Genomic DNA, 16,362 nt, shown 5'->3' with positions numbered 1-16,362 from the left:
AGGGTTTGGTAACTGATAGGATCAGTGAGTAAAAGCTTGGACTCACGAAGAACAATGGCAAAGCTCAGAGATACGGTAAGGTTGATGATGAAAGGAGTAGCAAGTTGTTATCTGAAAATAGGAAAGTTTCGCCGGAAATAATGGAAGCAAAGAAGAAGAAAAGGTTTCGGAAGTAAAGAAGAAGAAAGGTTTTGGAAGAAGCTGAAGGGGTTTTTGTCTGGAGTTCTGGCGCTATTTATGGAGTTTCACTTTAAAAAAAAAAGGAAAACAATATAATAAGAATCAAGGGTCAGAAATCAATCACATCAGACTTCCCTTTTTATTCCCCAGCGTGACACGTGTCCCACTCTGCCTAGAAAGGTGGAATTAATGATGGGTAGTGGGAGATCGAGGCGACGGTTACCATTAAAGGTGCCATCGTGTCGCCGTTCCAGGGAAACTGTTAGAAGAAGAGAGAAAATGTCAACTTCTCATCTTCCTTCGATCTCGAATCGAAGCAGACATTTTTTGGGGGCAATTTGTTAGCCCATATTTTTGATGAGCTAAAAATATGCTCTAAATACGAATTTTGCCAGATTATGCTCGAATCGAAAAGAAAGAAGAGTCTATTGAAAGGGATTCACAGGTTCGAGGAAGTATTTACGAAGTATAAGGCTAAGACAAGAAAGAGGGCTTCGAACCATTGGGCGAATCGAGCTGGCATATGGTCGAATCGAAGTCAAGGCAGCAAGATTTCTGGACTTAGCGCAATTTCTGACAAAAACTTCACAAAATCAGTTCGACTTCGAGCAATGTGGATAACCGTTCTAAGGAGCAGTTATGTGCATGTAAGGTGCACGTAGCAGGACACTTGGCATTAGGATAGTGTTCGACCGTTAGGGCAGTTTATTTTCGAATGTCTATATATAGCAGTTTTTTAGTCAGATTTCAAGGTCGCAAATCATTTCTACAAAATCCTTATATACTCAAAGTACCCAGCGCAGAGAGAAACGAGTACGCAAGGAAAATGTATGATTGTGAACCATTTTAAGTTTCTGTAAACTTTACATTTCGAATGCAATGCATTTTTCATTTCACTTTAGAATTCCTGTCTTTTAAATGGTTCATTCGATCGAATGAACTCACTGCTCCTTTAAATTCTGCAATTTACCTTTCCCTTGTTAGTTTACTTCCAGCATTTCGATTCTTCCAATGAACTCGTTGTAATGATGAACATTCAAAGCTTTACATCTAAAGCGAACACACAATTGACATGCTCCTGAGATTCACTAGTCGATCTCGCAAGCAACTCGATTAGACTAGCGATTGTTTACCAAATTTCAGCGTAAACACCTTCCACACTCTTTTAGCTGGTATCTTTTATATTTTTTTAAGTATCACATCACTGCTGCACTGCTACACTGCCTTGAGCATAAATTTTGTGAATTTTTTATTGGGCAATAATGGTGATTCAAGCATCAAATAGAATACCAAATTGAAGAGGAAATTGATTCGGACAGACAACCATTCCATGGTGCCAAAATTGTGAAAGGCTACCCGAGAATAATCGTCAATTAGAGCCTTAACCTTGGTGAAGAATAGTTTCTCTTGATTGAAACAGTGGATTGTGGCAGCCCCAGCAATTGATTCTGAGAAGTGATGCGAGATTGGTGCCTTTCGAATCCCAACCATCCTGGCCAATTCCCTTGCTGTTGTGATGTAATAAGTCTACAAAAAGTAAATAACTTCATCACTAGAATACTAGATTGAGTCATACAAGAGTTAGCACATGCAAAGATTTATGACTAAAAATTGTATGATTTTGTAGTCATGAGATTTTGCCTTATTTGAAATTTGATTTTTGAAAAAAGTTTAGATAGAATTTTTGTTTTGTTGCAGATTTTATCTTTTATCTTTCGTTTCAATTAGTAATGTAATTTCAAATAAATTTGATGGCAGATTATATCTTTTAGGAATTTCAAATTGAATGTAAGCCTATATATACATATACATTCTCATTTTATGAATTTCAATGGTAATTATTAGATTTAATTTTAACATCTGCATCTTCTCTGCAAGTTCTAATGTTTCTATGTTTCACTAAATATTCCCAACAGCGATATCTGAGCTTACTTCTTATGGGCTAAGGCAAATTTTGATTGAGTGCTAAACACAATGAGGTTGAGTGCAAACGCTGCTGAGTGATCCAATTTCCAGGCAGTTGTGGTGCAAATATGTCCACTTCAGATAATTCTTCATCTGTCATTCTAATGTTTAATTGGGAAAACTATCACGTTTGAGTAGTGAAGATAATTAAAGTTTTTTTTTCCTTAAGATCTCAAAGTTTATGGAACGTTGTAATCTCCAAAGTTGATACACCGCTATTGGAAGAAAATCCTACTATTGCTTGTATGAAAGCTTATGACAAAGAGAAGCCAAAGAAAGATAAAACTATCACTTGCATGCATTCAGGAATTTCAGATCACATTTTCACCAAAATCATAATAGGTGTGGAACAAGATCCAAAATGGGCTTGACAGCAATAATAAGGTCAAATCTGTTAGGCTTCTCATATTAAAGAAAGAATTTGAATCAATGAAAAGACGAACGAACATTTCAAGGAACAAATCGTAAAAATAGATTTTGACCCAAGAATTAAAACATTTAAACTCAATATTTCTATATAATTAAATGGATAAAATTAATTCTTATTCTTATTTTTTCACATTTGGGGGATGCATCAAGTGACCTATCTTTGTCTCTTTTTTCTCAACGAGATTAAGTGAACTAAATATGAATCATTAACTATTACTATGGTCGGCAAAATGGACTTGACCTGCAATTAGGGTCAAGGTAAACTTTAAAAAATAATGCATTTGACTCAACCTCCGACAGATCAAATGGACTTGAGTCACAAACCTAGTTAGTAATATATAATAAATATTAAATAACATATAATAATTTATTAATATAATTTATAGTTTTATATTATAGTTTATATTTTAAAAAAAAGAAAAACATATAATTTAACAAATACAACATAAAATGCATAATAAATAAATTTTTGCTTTTGGAAAAGGAAAATTAGGTTAGAGAATCAGTCAAGTTCTTGACAGTAGAAGAACAATTTTTTTTATCTGCAAACATTAATTTGTTAGAATATTAATTTTATTAGGAGGGAGGATCGAACCCACGACCTTTTGTCTCTTTCCTTCTTTCTCAACCATCCAACCCATCTTATATCTCCCTTTCAACAGCAACTAAGAATACACTCGTATGATTAGAAACCCCAAATCTACGTTAACCTTAATCCTTAAGTTGCTAATGTAATCAGTCAGTGTCTCTTGAGCTGCGGTCCAACGCCTAACTTATCTCTATGTACAGTATGGTGGTCTGTCATTGCTATATTCTCCTGAAAATATCTTATGCCTGTCCCCATTGTTTATCTTTTTTGAAAGTTACTTTGGGATGATCTCCTAAAAAATTCTGTGACTAACTTTGAGAATGAAGAAGAATTGTTCTGCAGCAATTGAGCCGGTTCATCATACTCTACAATTGTCCCTGTACAAGTCAAAATAGTAGTGCTTGTCAGCAGCTTACACAAAGGGGTGCAATAATATGCTACGATAATTTGAAAAATCAAGTTAAATTCAACCTAACATAACACTCTTTTTCAGTCCCCCACCTCCCCATTAAATTCTTTTGGATGATAACCTTCACTATGAGATAATGTTTTCATAATCATTAATGGTATGATCACATGTATTGAAGTACATACCTTCATCAAGGACCAAAACCCGATCATTATCAATAACTGTAGGAATTCTATGTGCTACCGTAATGACTGTACATCCACTTGTTTCTTCCCTAATTGTCTTCTGAATTAAATTGTCAGTGGCAGTGTCAATGGATGCAGTTGCCTCATCTAGGACCAAAATTCTTCTTTTCTTCAGTAGTAGCCTAGCAAGGCAAACAAGCTGCCTTTGTCCAACACTCCAATTCTCTCCATTCTCGGCCACTACATCAGTGAAAGAATATTTCATATCAATAACAGCATTGGGGTGGAAAAGCACCAGAACTGTGGAGTTGGACGTACGGTTATTAAAGTTATACACCTGAATGGAGCAATTTTTTAACATATTTATACCTGGTGCATCAAGAAGTCTTTGATCCCGCCTTACTATTTCAGCAAGATGGCACTTGCTGAGAACCTGAAAATAGTAGTTCTTTCAGTAATAAGATAGACATTGGCATTTTCAAGAAAGTGTGTTAACTGCTAATGCTAACCTCCCAGAGTTCTTGATCTTCGTGTTGTTCTAGTGGATCCAAGTTAGTCCTTACAGTACCTAGAAACAAGGTTGGATCCTGAGGAATTATGCCAAGCTTAGATCTTAAATCTTGCAGACCAATCTTGGAAATATCTACACCATCAATAAGTATAGATCCTTCCAAAGGCTCCACCACTCGAAAGAGGGCTTGCACCAGAGTAGATTTTCCACTCCCGGTCCTGCCTACTACACCAATTTTCTTTTGTGCTGGAAAGACACAAGTGACACATTTGAGGACCATAGGAGCAGCAGGATCATACCGTATATGAAGGTTACGTAGTTCAACTTTTCCCTCCTTTGGCCACTCTGGTTCAGGTCTGCAATCTTGAATAATCAATGGCGCTTCACTTGGTATGCTAGAGAACTGCAATATTCTCTCAACTGATATCATTTTGTTCTCAACATTGCAAAGATTCCATATCACCCAAGCCTGAAGGACATTCAAGTTCAAACCATAAGTAGCTACCAGACCCGCCAAGCCTGAAAATCAGAAGAAGCAACTTAGCAATCCTATAAACTTGTTAGTGGATCTAATCTTAAATCTTAATTATTTCATTTGCTCGTTAACAAGTATAATTGAGAAGGAATTGGTGAGAGAGGAAAGAGAAGCATATTTCAATCACCGAGTACTGCCACATGCATCAATCATAAAGTACCACTAGTGTGTGAGCATCATGGCATCATAGTTACATCCAGAAGGATCTAATACAAACAAGTTATTTTTCTTTTTGGTTTTAAAGTTGTAACCTTAGGTTAATCAATAACGTGTAAGTGTCCCTCTTTAGAGCTTCCTAAAATAATGTTGTAGAAAAGTGGTTCTCACATGTATGCATGTAACTGCTATCACCACTGCTGATAAGATGAATAGGGGAAGAAGAAGCTTACTTGGATCAATGGTAGACCTTGGAAGAGTCACCAAGATGACAAGTACAAAATAGAAGACCAAATTGAAGAGGAAATTGATTCGGACAGACAACCATTCCATGGTGCCAAAATTGTGAAAGGCTACCCGAGAATAATCGTCAATTAGAGCCTTAACCTTGGTGAAGAATAGTTTCTCTTGATTGAAACAGCGGATTGTGGCAGCCCCAGCAATTGATTCTGAGAAGTGGTGCAAGATTGGTGCCTTTCGAATCCCAACCATCCTGGCTAATTCCCTGGCTGTTGTGATGTAATAAGCCTACAAAAATAAATAACTTCATCACTAGAATACTAGATTGAGTCATGCAAGAGTTCGCACATGCAAAGGTTTATGACAAGATGAGCCTTCAGCATGACACGAGCTACACTATAATCTTTTTAGTTCATGCTGATAAGACTTTGACAGGAAAATGACATGATTTAATTTGTGTACATTGTCAAAGATTGATACAGTTCTTACCTGATACCAAATGGAAATTGGAAGCACCGCAAAAAAGAGGAGAATGACTTGCCATGCAACTTGGGACATTAGCACAATGATACTCAATAACTGGATAAGTGCAAATACTAGTCCAGCTAATCTGTATGGTATGTCTGTGTCTACGATACTTTGATCCGTTGATGACTGTAATCATCAAGAAGAGAATGATTGAAATCTGATTAAAGCTGATACTAATCAAAAGATAGCAATAATCTATCAAATAAAGAAATAATAGTGAAACTGACCCTACTCATAATTCTGCTTGAAGGTGTGGTGACAAAAAATGAAACAGGTGCCCTGAAAACTGATGTGATCATTCCAAGAAAAAGGCGTTGAGCAGTTTCCACAGCAACAGCTGCCATTAAAACAGTCCTTCCCAGTATGAAGATGGTGCCGGTTAAAGATAGAAGAACAAATGTTCGCATAAGCTGTTTATTGTTGACCCTGCCTTTCTGCTCTGTAGCCCATGAAATCCAATAATTGCTTCCCATCTGCATAACTTGAAAGAGAATTTGGCAGAGAAGAATAACCGGAACAAGTGCTCCTTTATAAGCAGATGTGACAAATGTTGAGTAAACACTCCATTTCACTCTACCCGTCTCTGCTTCCTCTTCTTTACTTCTCCCCCAATCCTCCATGATCTCTTGAATATTTTCTTCAGCAACTTCCATTTGATTTTTTTGGCAGGGTCTGCAGCTAACAGAATCATCTTCTTGGCATGGATTTATTTCGTGTACTGTTTCTTCGTGAGCAGCCATTTGTTGAACAAGTTCAGAGTTGGGACATGCTATAAGTTCTTTATAGCTTCCTGACTCCACTATTTTTCCATCTTTCATTACCTGCCAAAAAAGTATTTTAATAGTGAAGGGTCAAACACTTGTAAAGCAATTTCATCTGCTAAAGATTAGTGTTCAAATAGCTTACCAAAATGAGGTCTGCAGCTTCCAAGAATTCCAGTTGATGGGTAGCATAAACAACCGTTTTATCATATAGAAGTTTCATGAGACATTTCTGCACAGCATTTCCAATTCTTGGTGAAATTCATTGAAAGAAATAAACGTTACATCAGAAAGCGCATCAGTAAAAAAAAAATAGCACTCTAACCTTAAACAAATGAGTTCCGGTATGAGCATCAACAGCACTAAAAGGATCATCCAGGAAATAAATATCAGAATCATTGTAAACAGCCCTTGCCAATTGAATCCGCTGTTTCTGCCCACCACTCAAGTTTATGCCTCTCTCCTCCACCAGGTTCAAATCTCCATCACCCCACATGTTGATGTCCTGGTGCAAAGCACAACCATCCAAAACATCTTCATAAAATTCCTTTTTCATTTGCTTGCCAAACAATATGTTCTCTCTTACAGTTCCAGACTGAATCCATGGACTTTGGGGTACATAACTTCTAGTCCCGTAGACTTTGGTTACTGCCCCAGAAACTAATGGAATTTCCCCAAGCAAACAGCAGAGCAAACTTGATTTGCCAGACCCCACTGACCCACAAACTGCTACCTTCTGACCTTTCTTTATCACTAACTTTCCTGTAATTTGAATTGCTGGTTTCGTGTGAGTTTGATCATTTGTTTCCCATGCATATTCGCCTGGCTTAATTTCAATAGCCACTTCTGAAATCTTTGAAGTAAGCTTGTTTATGAATTGGTTTTGATCGTCTTCCTTGATGAACTCGTGGATTCGATCAACAGAGACTTTTGTTTGAATGATCATGGAGATAAGCTCTGGCAAGTTGTAGATTGGTTCTTGCAAAATACGAAAAGTCGCTAAAGCTGAGAGGACTGTAGCTGTTGTTAGTTCTGTTTTCACCAGTATACAAGCACCAAAGGTGACAACAGAAACTAAAGTTGGAGATGTCCAGAATAGTGTGGCTACTGCTGAGCATGTATAGAGGTATTTCTGTAGCCATCCCCTCTCAATTTCCCTAAGTTGGAGAAGTTTCTGCAAGAATGAAGTTTCCCATGAATGTAATTTTAAAATTCTGATGTTCTTCATGGTCTCTGATGTCACTTTAATTCTTGAATCCTTAGCTTCCATGATCTTGGAGTGCAAACCTTCTTGCTTATTGGCCAAAGGTGTGTTACACACCATGACCAATATGGTGACACCAAATGCAGCAAAAGAAGGAGTACCACCCAGATTTATGTATAAGATTACCAAGGCCAAAATGATCTGAACTGGAAGCAACCAAACTCCATGAATGTACCAGCAGAAGTCCCCAATTCTTTCAACATCCACATTGATCAAGTTTATGATTCTACCTTGTGTTGGTCCAGCACACTTCATCAATAGGGACTTCCCATAAATTAGAGATATGAGAGCAGCACGCACCCGGATTCCAATTCGTTGAGCACCGAAGTACCATTGTCTTTGACTCAGTGACTCCACAGTCTTTGCAAGGAAGAAAATAAATGCAAGAAGCAATCCATATTGGATGCTTGAATCACCATCATCCCCCAATAAAAAATTCACAAAATTTGTGATCAACAAGGGACCTATATAGGAGGCACCTGTGTTAACACCTACAAGTGTAAACAAAACAGATAAATTACTTAGTAATTAATACATGAGTGACTAAAGTTGAATAAAGGTACAGAAAAACCAAAAAGGAACAGTAGTAGTGATACGGAATAAAATATAAAATATACCAGCTAAAACTGCGTTTAAGGCCAAAGACTTCCATAGAGAATAGGCAATAGCTTTTGTCAAGGAACCCCCTTCAAGTTTCTGTTTGCGAAGTGATTCTTCCAACACGGAAGAAGCATTTTCTGCCGTTTCAGAAGGAGGAACAGGAGGAATATGACCAAGTTCAAGCTTTTTAATCCGACCGGCTTTAAAAATGGGATTCAACCATCGAAATGCAAGTTTGCTCCACATGCTTGCATTCGTAAAAGCCTCTTCATCTTCCTCCTCCATAGAAGATTCCTCCTCTTTTTCTAGTAAGAGTTGTTGTTCTTGTTCCACATCACTGTTTTCCCTTGCACACACATTGAAACAAAGAAGTACCAACAAAGGCAAGGAAACCGAATCTACTACGTTATCCTCTGACAAGAAAAACCACAAGTCGATTGATTCAAAACCTTTTACCAGCTTCAAAGACAGTAAGATTGCATCTATGCTACAAGCAAAAACCCACCATAGGATCAGAACAAGAGGGAACCCGAACCTCTTGTTCTCCCTCACTTTAGTCCTCATTGAATAAAACGAAACTATAGTGGCCAAAACCCAAGTTAGAGCCAATGAAACAGAGTTAAATCCAATTATTTTCCTAGAGCTGTATTGGTAAAAGGCTAGAGCCATGTTCATAACAGAAATAACAGCACAGGATAGAACAGTGGATACAGCGAAAACCATTGGTCCTCGTTTGAAACAATCTACAACACGAACATGGCTAAGAGTGCTTTGTCTCAAACTATCCACCAAAAGCCATATCAAAATGGCATACAAGAATGCCACATTGACCGTTCCCAACAGAGCATCCAAAACGACCATGCTTTTGAGTGATGATGGTGTAATGATGAAGAAGAAACAAAAGGCAGGAACTGTAGAATGGTAAAAAAAAAAAAAATGCCTTATTGAATTACTTTAAATATAGAAACAAAAAAAATGTGAAAAGAGAAGTGATATGTATGTGATGTAAAGATGGCATAGGATGATAATGCGTTGAAAGAAAAATGAAAAGCATTGGCACACCTGGCTATGGAAATAGTAAGGAAGCCAAGGGAGAATTTACAAGTGTTAGTGATGATTGACGGTAGAGTCGGTAGACAGTAGTAGGCACTGGATTCTGACAGAGATGAGACTTATATATATGGAGCACACACAGGAACAGAGGACTAGAACGCTATAGAATCACATTCCAATACCAAACTTTAATAAATTAAATTGAATATTTCTTATCGTTTTTAATGTTATCATTTTTTTGGAAGACAAATCAACAGGTATATATATATATATATATATATATATATATATATATATATATATATATATATATTCATAAGATATATATTCATAAGAGTGAGTTGAAAATCGCATTTAGTGAAATCCAACCAACTCAGAAAAGATAAGTACATAATACATGGACGAAACCAGTATTCAATGTCAAGAAAACGGAATATGTAAACAAAAATTTGTCTAAACATATATATATATACATAAATTTTTATATAAAATCTTGGTAATATAATGTTTCAAAACATTAATTACACAAATTATCTATCAAAATATGAGACGTCTTTTTTTCCCAGCATAAATTAAATGTTTTTTTAAATAATGTGTGTATATATATATTGAGAAGAAAAAATAGCACATAATATAATAAGATAACTTGTTATGATGTATTCAACTTAAAATGTTTTGGATAAAAAATTGACAAAAATATTTTAAATCATTAATAATGAATATTTTCTCACTAATAATAAAAATTAAATGATGATTTCATAATCCCCACTAATATAATGGATTTGTTTACTAATATAACATAAGTAATTATTTTCTAATTGAGTCTAATATAATGAAATTATATTTCACTACTATTATAATTTTATTAAGTATTTGTTATAAATTAATAAATAAACACACCTCAGATTAGTGACAAAAAATTTATTGACTTCAAGTCATAAAAATTATAAAGCTACCCTTATAATATTTATTTTTTTATAACGGTAGCTTTAAGAAATGCATCATGTGATTCACGTTGGTGAAATAGAATATAGAGAAATGGAAATAATTTCGTTATCACAGAGTCAATAAAATCAGCATAAAAACGCAAACCCTAATTAGTAATGTATTTTATAATTTTTCACTGTAAATTTCTTAATTAATGTTTTAAAATATTTTTTAATACTGTATTTTATGAATTAGAATAATTTCTTATATCATGTAAGCCCTTATAAATTTTTGAAGAAAAAAATATAAGAACATCACTAAAATATTTAAATTTCTTATATATATATAATATGTAAATATTTAAATTTTCATTTTTCAATCACTAACAAAATTTTCTTTTTAAGTGTTTTTAAATTTTAGTGATTTTTATGTAAATATTTCATATGAGAGAAGTGAATGACAATCTTCCATTTAAGTTATTTTCATGATAAAAAAAATGTTCCGCTTACATGAAAAAGAAAATATTGATAAAAAAAATTTATCACAAAAAAAAATTAAGTTTATAATATAAAAATGCTGAATGTTATGATTTTTGTTTGTCGTTTCCATACAAAGGGTTGATTTTTTTATAAAAATAAAGAAGAAATACAAGTTGACTTCATTTCGTTCAAAGAAGTCTTTATATTTTAAGTCTTTAATGATTAAATGTGACTTTTGATTCATTGTATATTAGTGTTATTTTATTTTGTTATATTAAGTTTTAAAAGTTTTATTTTAATTCTTTATGTTTTTTAAAATTTTAGGTTGATCTTTTGTGTTTTCAAAAATTTCGTTTTGATATATTAAGTTATAAAAGTTTTACTTTTGTCCTTTATGTTTTTAAAAATTTTATTTTGATCTTTTATGTTTTTTAAAGTTTCATTTTAGTCTTTTCTTTTAATTTTTGTTAGCAAACGTTAATATTATATTAAATTTTAAAATAATTACTGGAAGCTTTTTAAAATTCCTTCAATCACACTTACTTTCATAATCCATTATTTTTTGTAAAATTCATAACTACCAAAATAAAATACTACAACCATTGTCCACTCATATCCGCAACCTCTATAGCACTACAGTAGGAAAATTACATTAAATTCTAGTTTGAGGAATAGATAGGTTTGCAATTACAATTATATTAAAGATTGTGGAATGTATCAAAAGAAATATATTTATGTACCTTCATGGTCATATGTGGAATGATTATGGTTAGTTGCCTGTTGATCTATGCCTCAAGTGTGACCAACCTTGCTAGGGCAACAAAGATCAACATAGGTCAACACTTTAGCTTTATCGCAAAGTCATGTTGTGTGTTAATGGTGTAACTGCAATGGGATGCATATCATGGGATTTTGGGATAATGCCTAAGTGAGAATATGGTGAAACCATCCCTAAGGATATCAAGGTGCACATTAGGGCAAGAGGGGGGTATATCCAAGAATAAATCTAAGGAGGGATAGATTACATACACTTGAATCCTCTGATTAGGTCTCTCAAATCTTTTTATTTTACACAAGGTCTCCCCAATCCTAGGAAAACTTATACTGAAACTAGTTTAAGAATAATCTTATTGATTTTATTGTTAAATTCATGAGCATTAATATTTAAACATAAACATTAACTTTCACATCTTATTAAGTTTTACAAATTAAACATCTTCTAAATTTGAACAATTTTATTACTATTTTATTCTCTCTTTTTTTCTTAAGATTTTAATCTCTTTTTTATATATAAATATAGTAATATATTAAATCCTTAAAATATTATACAAAATCAAAAGGCTTTCACAGCAATTATACTCAAAACAAATTTAGAAATTTGTAATTCGTAAATGTCCCTATCACGGGAATCTCTGTCCAGTCCACCAACCTTTGCTGAAAGATTTTTGTGTACGTATATGTATATTACGCATGACTGGAGCAAGTAAGTGAACTAACAATTTATAGAATTTTAAAATATAAATATATTTATGTCAAATCGAACCGTACGGTTTAAAAATAACAAAATTAAATCAATAATCACCGTTTGTCGATTTTTGATTTGACGTCTAGTGTAATTCAATTTTAAACATCCGTACTTGTATCAACTATTTTGTTACCTTTACACGTAATTTAGCAAATTTATTGTAGGGGCACTTTTAAAAACTAATTACGAAAGAGGGTCTGTTTTTAAATTTTTTATGAGGGGATCTGTTTCTTCATAGATGTCACCAGAAGAATCGGTGACATAGGTGTTCCGTTATTGCAGATGACGAGAAGCATGCTGAGCTGAAGGGTATCACCATTGGCATAAGCAAGACACACCATGCTGGAATGCCCCCAATACAAATAGGCAAACATTTGCCTATTACGCTGCTTTTTCACTTTCTGTAAATATTCTTATAATATATATAAACAATTTTCAATAAGGGCTTTGATAAACAATTAATTAAATATTTGTTATAATTTTTTTAATTTATATAGAAATTTCTATAATTAAAAGAACAAATATTCAAACTATTATTATGTAAGTTTTAAGTTATTTTCATAATCATAACAATATTATTAAAATAACTTATAGATAAACCATAAACTATTTTTACAAATTCTCCTAAAGTTAACACAAATATATTTTATAAATAATTTTCCTAGATATATTTTTTAATTTATATAGAAAATAATTTTCCTAGATATATCATAAATAATTATAAATAAATTAAAAAAATTATAATAGTTTTCACAAATTAAAAAAAATTATTAACAAATATTTAATTATATAAATTATTTATATAGAAAATTATTTATAAAATAAATTTGTGTTAATAATTTATGTTGAAAGTTATATAAGTTATTTTAATAATATTGTTATGATTATGAAAATAACTTAAAACTTACATAATAATAGTTTGAATATTTGTTCTTTTAATTATAAAAATTTCTATATAAATTAAAAAAATTATAACAAATATTTAATTAATTGTTTATCAAAGCCCTTATTGAAAATTGTTTATATATATTATAAGAATAGTTACAAAAAGTGTTTGAGTGGGTCAACAGTTTGAAAATGGAAAAGCAACGTAATAGGTAAATGTTTGTAATATACATTATAATAATTTACTGCATAATCGTCATTTGTATTGGTGGCATTTCAGCATGGTGGCAACACCCTCTACCAATATAGCTAGTTCTTCTGACAACATGCATGAAGAAACAGACTCGCTGGTAAAAAATTTAAAAACAGACATTTTTTTCTAATTAGTTTTTAAAAATATCCCTACAGTAAATTTGCCTTATTTATTTACTACTGCATCACTGTACTAGTGTACTCCACTTCCTTTTTTCTTCCACTTCTATACAAACCTTTGCATTTTTATTAGTTAAAGCGGCTGGTCGTAATTCAGAATTAATTTCTCCTGTTTTCACGCATGTTTTTAAATAAAATTTGTGACTGAAATAAACATAAATATATTTTAATTATTTGAATACTTTTAAATTAATTTCACTTAATTTTAAACTAAATATACCTTCATTTATAACAATGTTTTTCGCTTTTCCTTTTGTGTAACTATAATCACTGGTAATTTAATCACAAAATGATCCTTGCTTTTTTTTTTAATTCTAACAATATAAACTCTTTCTTTGCAATTATGTTTTTTTTTATAAAAAAAACATATACTTTATCACATTTTAAAAATTATTTCAATTGATTTTAAAATATTACTCTCACACTTAAATCAATTATGATGTACATCTAAATTAAGCATGTTCTTAATTTTTTAAATAATAGTTTAGATAATTCCTTAAAAAAACAATAGTTTGGATAAGAAGAAGGGAAATAGAGGGGGGAAACAGAGAAAATGTATATTCTTTTATTTTGTTAAAAAGGTAAAAAAATTCAAAATAAAACTCAATTTCTATTTTTCTCTATTTTATCTCCAATTTAAATTTAAATTTTTGCTTCTCCTCATATTCTTTTCTTACATCCCACCAATCATTTTTTTTACTGAACACCCCACCAAACATGGATAAATATAGAAAAGTCATGAAAAAATGTCGTCATCCATATTTACATTTAATGACGTGTAGATCTAACTATGGTTGAAGTGAAGGGAAAGGGGAAACTTTATCTCAAAGGCCAACCAGAGAAAGTTGCCTCAATCCGAGTTTTTTGTCAATTTCGTCGTCCTTTGGAAGTTTGTGGGAAACTAAGAATCGAAGAGGTAAAATTAAATTTGAACTTTATTTGAAAATTGATTCAAAGTAGAAACAAACAATCACAACTTCTCAACATGTAGTAGTCAGTATTGCTGTGCAATGTATCCATAATATTAGAATTAGAACACTGATTACTTTTTTTTCAAATTAAGTCAAGCACACCCTCTACTTATGCTGTTATGCACCCTCCACTTTATATGTATTAACATTGGTTATAACTTATAAGGGATACTCAACCCATTTACATGTCATGAATCCAAAAATATTTAAAAAACCTACTTGGTGGTTACAATATATATAATGTGACCAACCACCAAACATTAGATAAACACCATACCATTTAAACTTTAAAGCATCCCTCAGTATATAGTGGTACTAGCTACTATAATTTGTGTAAAAAAAACTAAAACCCAAAATCTATCCACACGTAACAGCCAATATCCCTCATCTTCGTTGCATGCACTCCACCATTCTGCCAACCATTCAAGTTTCACCTCCCCAGGTGTATCCTGCTTTGCAACCTTGTATAATTTGATGTGTTACTCAGCTACGTTGCAAGTCCACAAAGAAATATGCATTATCACACCAGGCGGAGTACAATTTTATTTCTTACTTAAAATTGATAAAATTAAATAGTATCAATTAACTTTCTTAATTAATATAAAATTAATTATTTTAATTTATATATTACTCCAGACGGAGTGCAATTAATTTTAAAGAAAAAACTCACAAGCAAGTAGTACCAGTACGTGCCCTGGCGTGATATTCTGACAGTATTTTGGACCGAAGTTTGGCAATGGATTCAGTGAGGGGATCTTATCTAATTAATTTATATTATGTATCAATATCATCACACATGTATGGTGAGTGGAGGGCAAAGTGGACAAACAAAACTTTAACATGACGAAAAAGACAAGCTTTCTTTATGCAATAATTTAAATCACTGATCACACCAGCCACATGGTTTGTTATGAGTCCATGCCTTACGGTCCCAGGATACTGATGCCTTTAGGGGTTATCTTTTGTTTATTTGTGGAAGGTTTTATTAAACACACGTTTGATGAATGTCTTGTATATAGCATCCATATTCCATGACTATATGTATATTGAGCGATTTAGTATTGGATGTAGGTAGGTTTATGTGTTAGATATTCAATTTGATAAGATAATATAAAGTGTCCACTTTGCAATAAATATATATGGCCGTAATTGAGAAAGTGAGACTAGCCATATTTTATTCCACCTGTTTATTTAGAAACATTCTGCTGCAGTTGCATTATTATGTACCCAAAAAAAGAAAAAGAGAATTCGAATTATTTCACATGGCATGTCACATGTGAGCCATATCCATATGTAGTGTAAGCACGTACCAGTCCAGCATTCCAGCTCATACATCACCGCTGGTTACAAATAGCTAAATATTATAAACTGCCCCCTACAAATATCACTGTCATCCTCTTACCAAAAAGACACACATTTCTACATCTGTGACTTCATTTGGCTTCTTCATGTATTGTTTGGTTTAAAAGAAGAAAGAGAATAATTTTAATGATGATGAAGAAAAAAAGTTAGATTTTAATGAGTTAAAGAAATATCTTATTTAGTTTATGGGGGCAGGGCAAAAAAGAGAAGGAAAAAAAAACAAATTTAGTGTAATGGTTAGATAAATTTATTTAATTCAGAATAATTTAGTCCAATTAATATAAAAAAATTCTCTCATTTTTAAATCTCCTAACTGTAAGGTGTCAAAATGGAGTGAGACAAAATTTTAGCTAATTCCTCTATCTCCTCCTCCCGC

General features: G+C 32.6%; 1 protein-coding gene across 2 annotated transcripts; it reads right to left on the bottom strand.

Moving 5' to 3' along the window:
• Positions 1 to 3,088: 3,088 nt before the first annotated feature.
• LOC114412805 (putative ABC transporter C family member 15) lies at positions 3,089 to 9,541 on the bottom strand. 2 transcript variants are annotated; one of them, XM_028376856.1, is made up of 11 exons: positions 9,415 to 9,541; positions 8,370 to 9,263; positions 6,814 to 8,243; positions 6,634 to 6,720; positions 5,955 to 6,548; positions 5,689 to 5,853; positions 5,193 to 5,487; positions 4,267 to 4,787; positions 4,127 to 4,190; positions 3,758 to 3,997; positions 3,089 to 3,540 (listed from the first exon to the last, which is right to left on the bottom strand). In XM_028376856.1, the coding sequence occupies exons 2-11, from the start codon at positions 9,211 to 9,213 to the stop codon at positions 3,422 to 3,424; spliced, it is 4,359 nt and encodes a 1,452-aa protein (XP_028232657.1). In that variant the 5' UTR covers positions 9,214 to 9,263; positions 9,415 to 9,541; the 3' UTR covers positions 3,089 to 3,421. The 2 variants fall into 2 exon arrangements, 1 of the variants encoding a protein (XP_028232657.1); XR_003666826.1 differs by lacking the exon at positions 3,089 to 3,540 and having other exon boundaries at positions 3,920 to 3,997; positions 4,267 to 4,325; positions 4,568 to 4,787.
• Between the last annotated feature and the right edge of the window lie 6,821 nt (positions 9,542 to 16,362).

This window comes from Glycine soja, chromosome 5, assembly GCF_004193775.1.
Source record: "Glycine soja cultivar W05 chromosome 5, ASM419377v2, whole genome shotgun sequence".
Taxonomy (NCBI): domain Eukaryota; kingdom Viridiplantae; phylum Streptophyta; class Magnoliopsida; order Fabales; family Fabaceae; genus Glycine; species Glycine soja.
The sequence above is the reverse complement of the archived record's forward strand: the minus strand, read 5'-3'. Positions and strand labels throughout refer to the sequence as shown.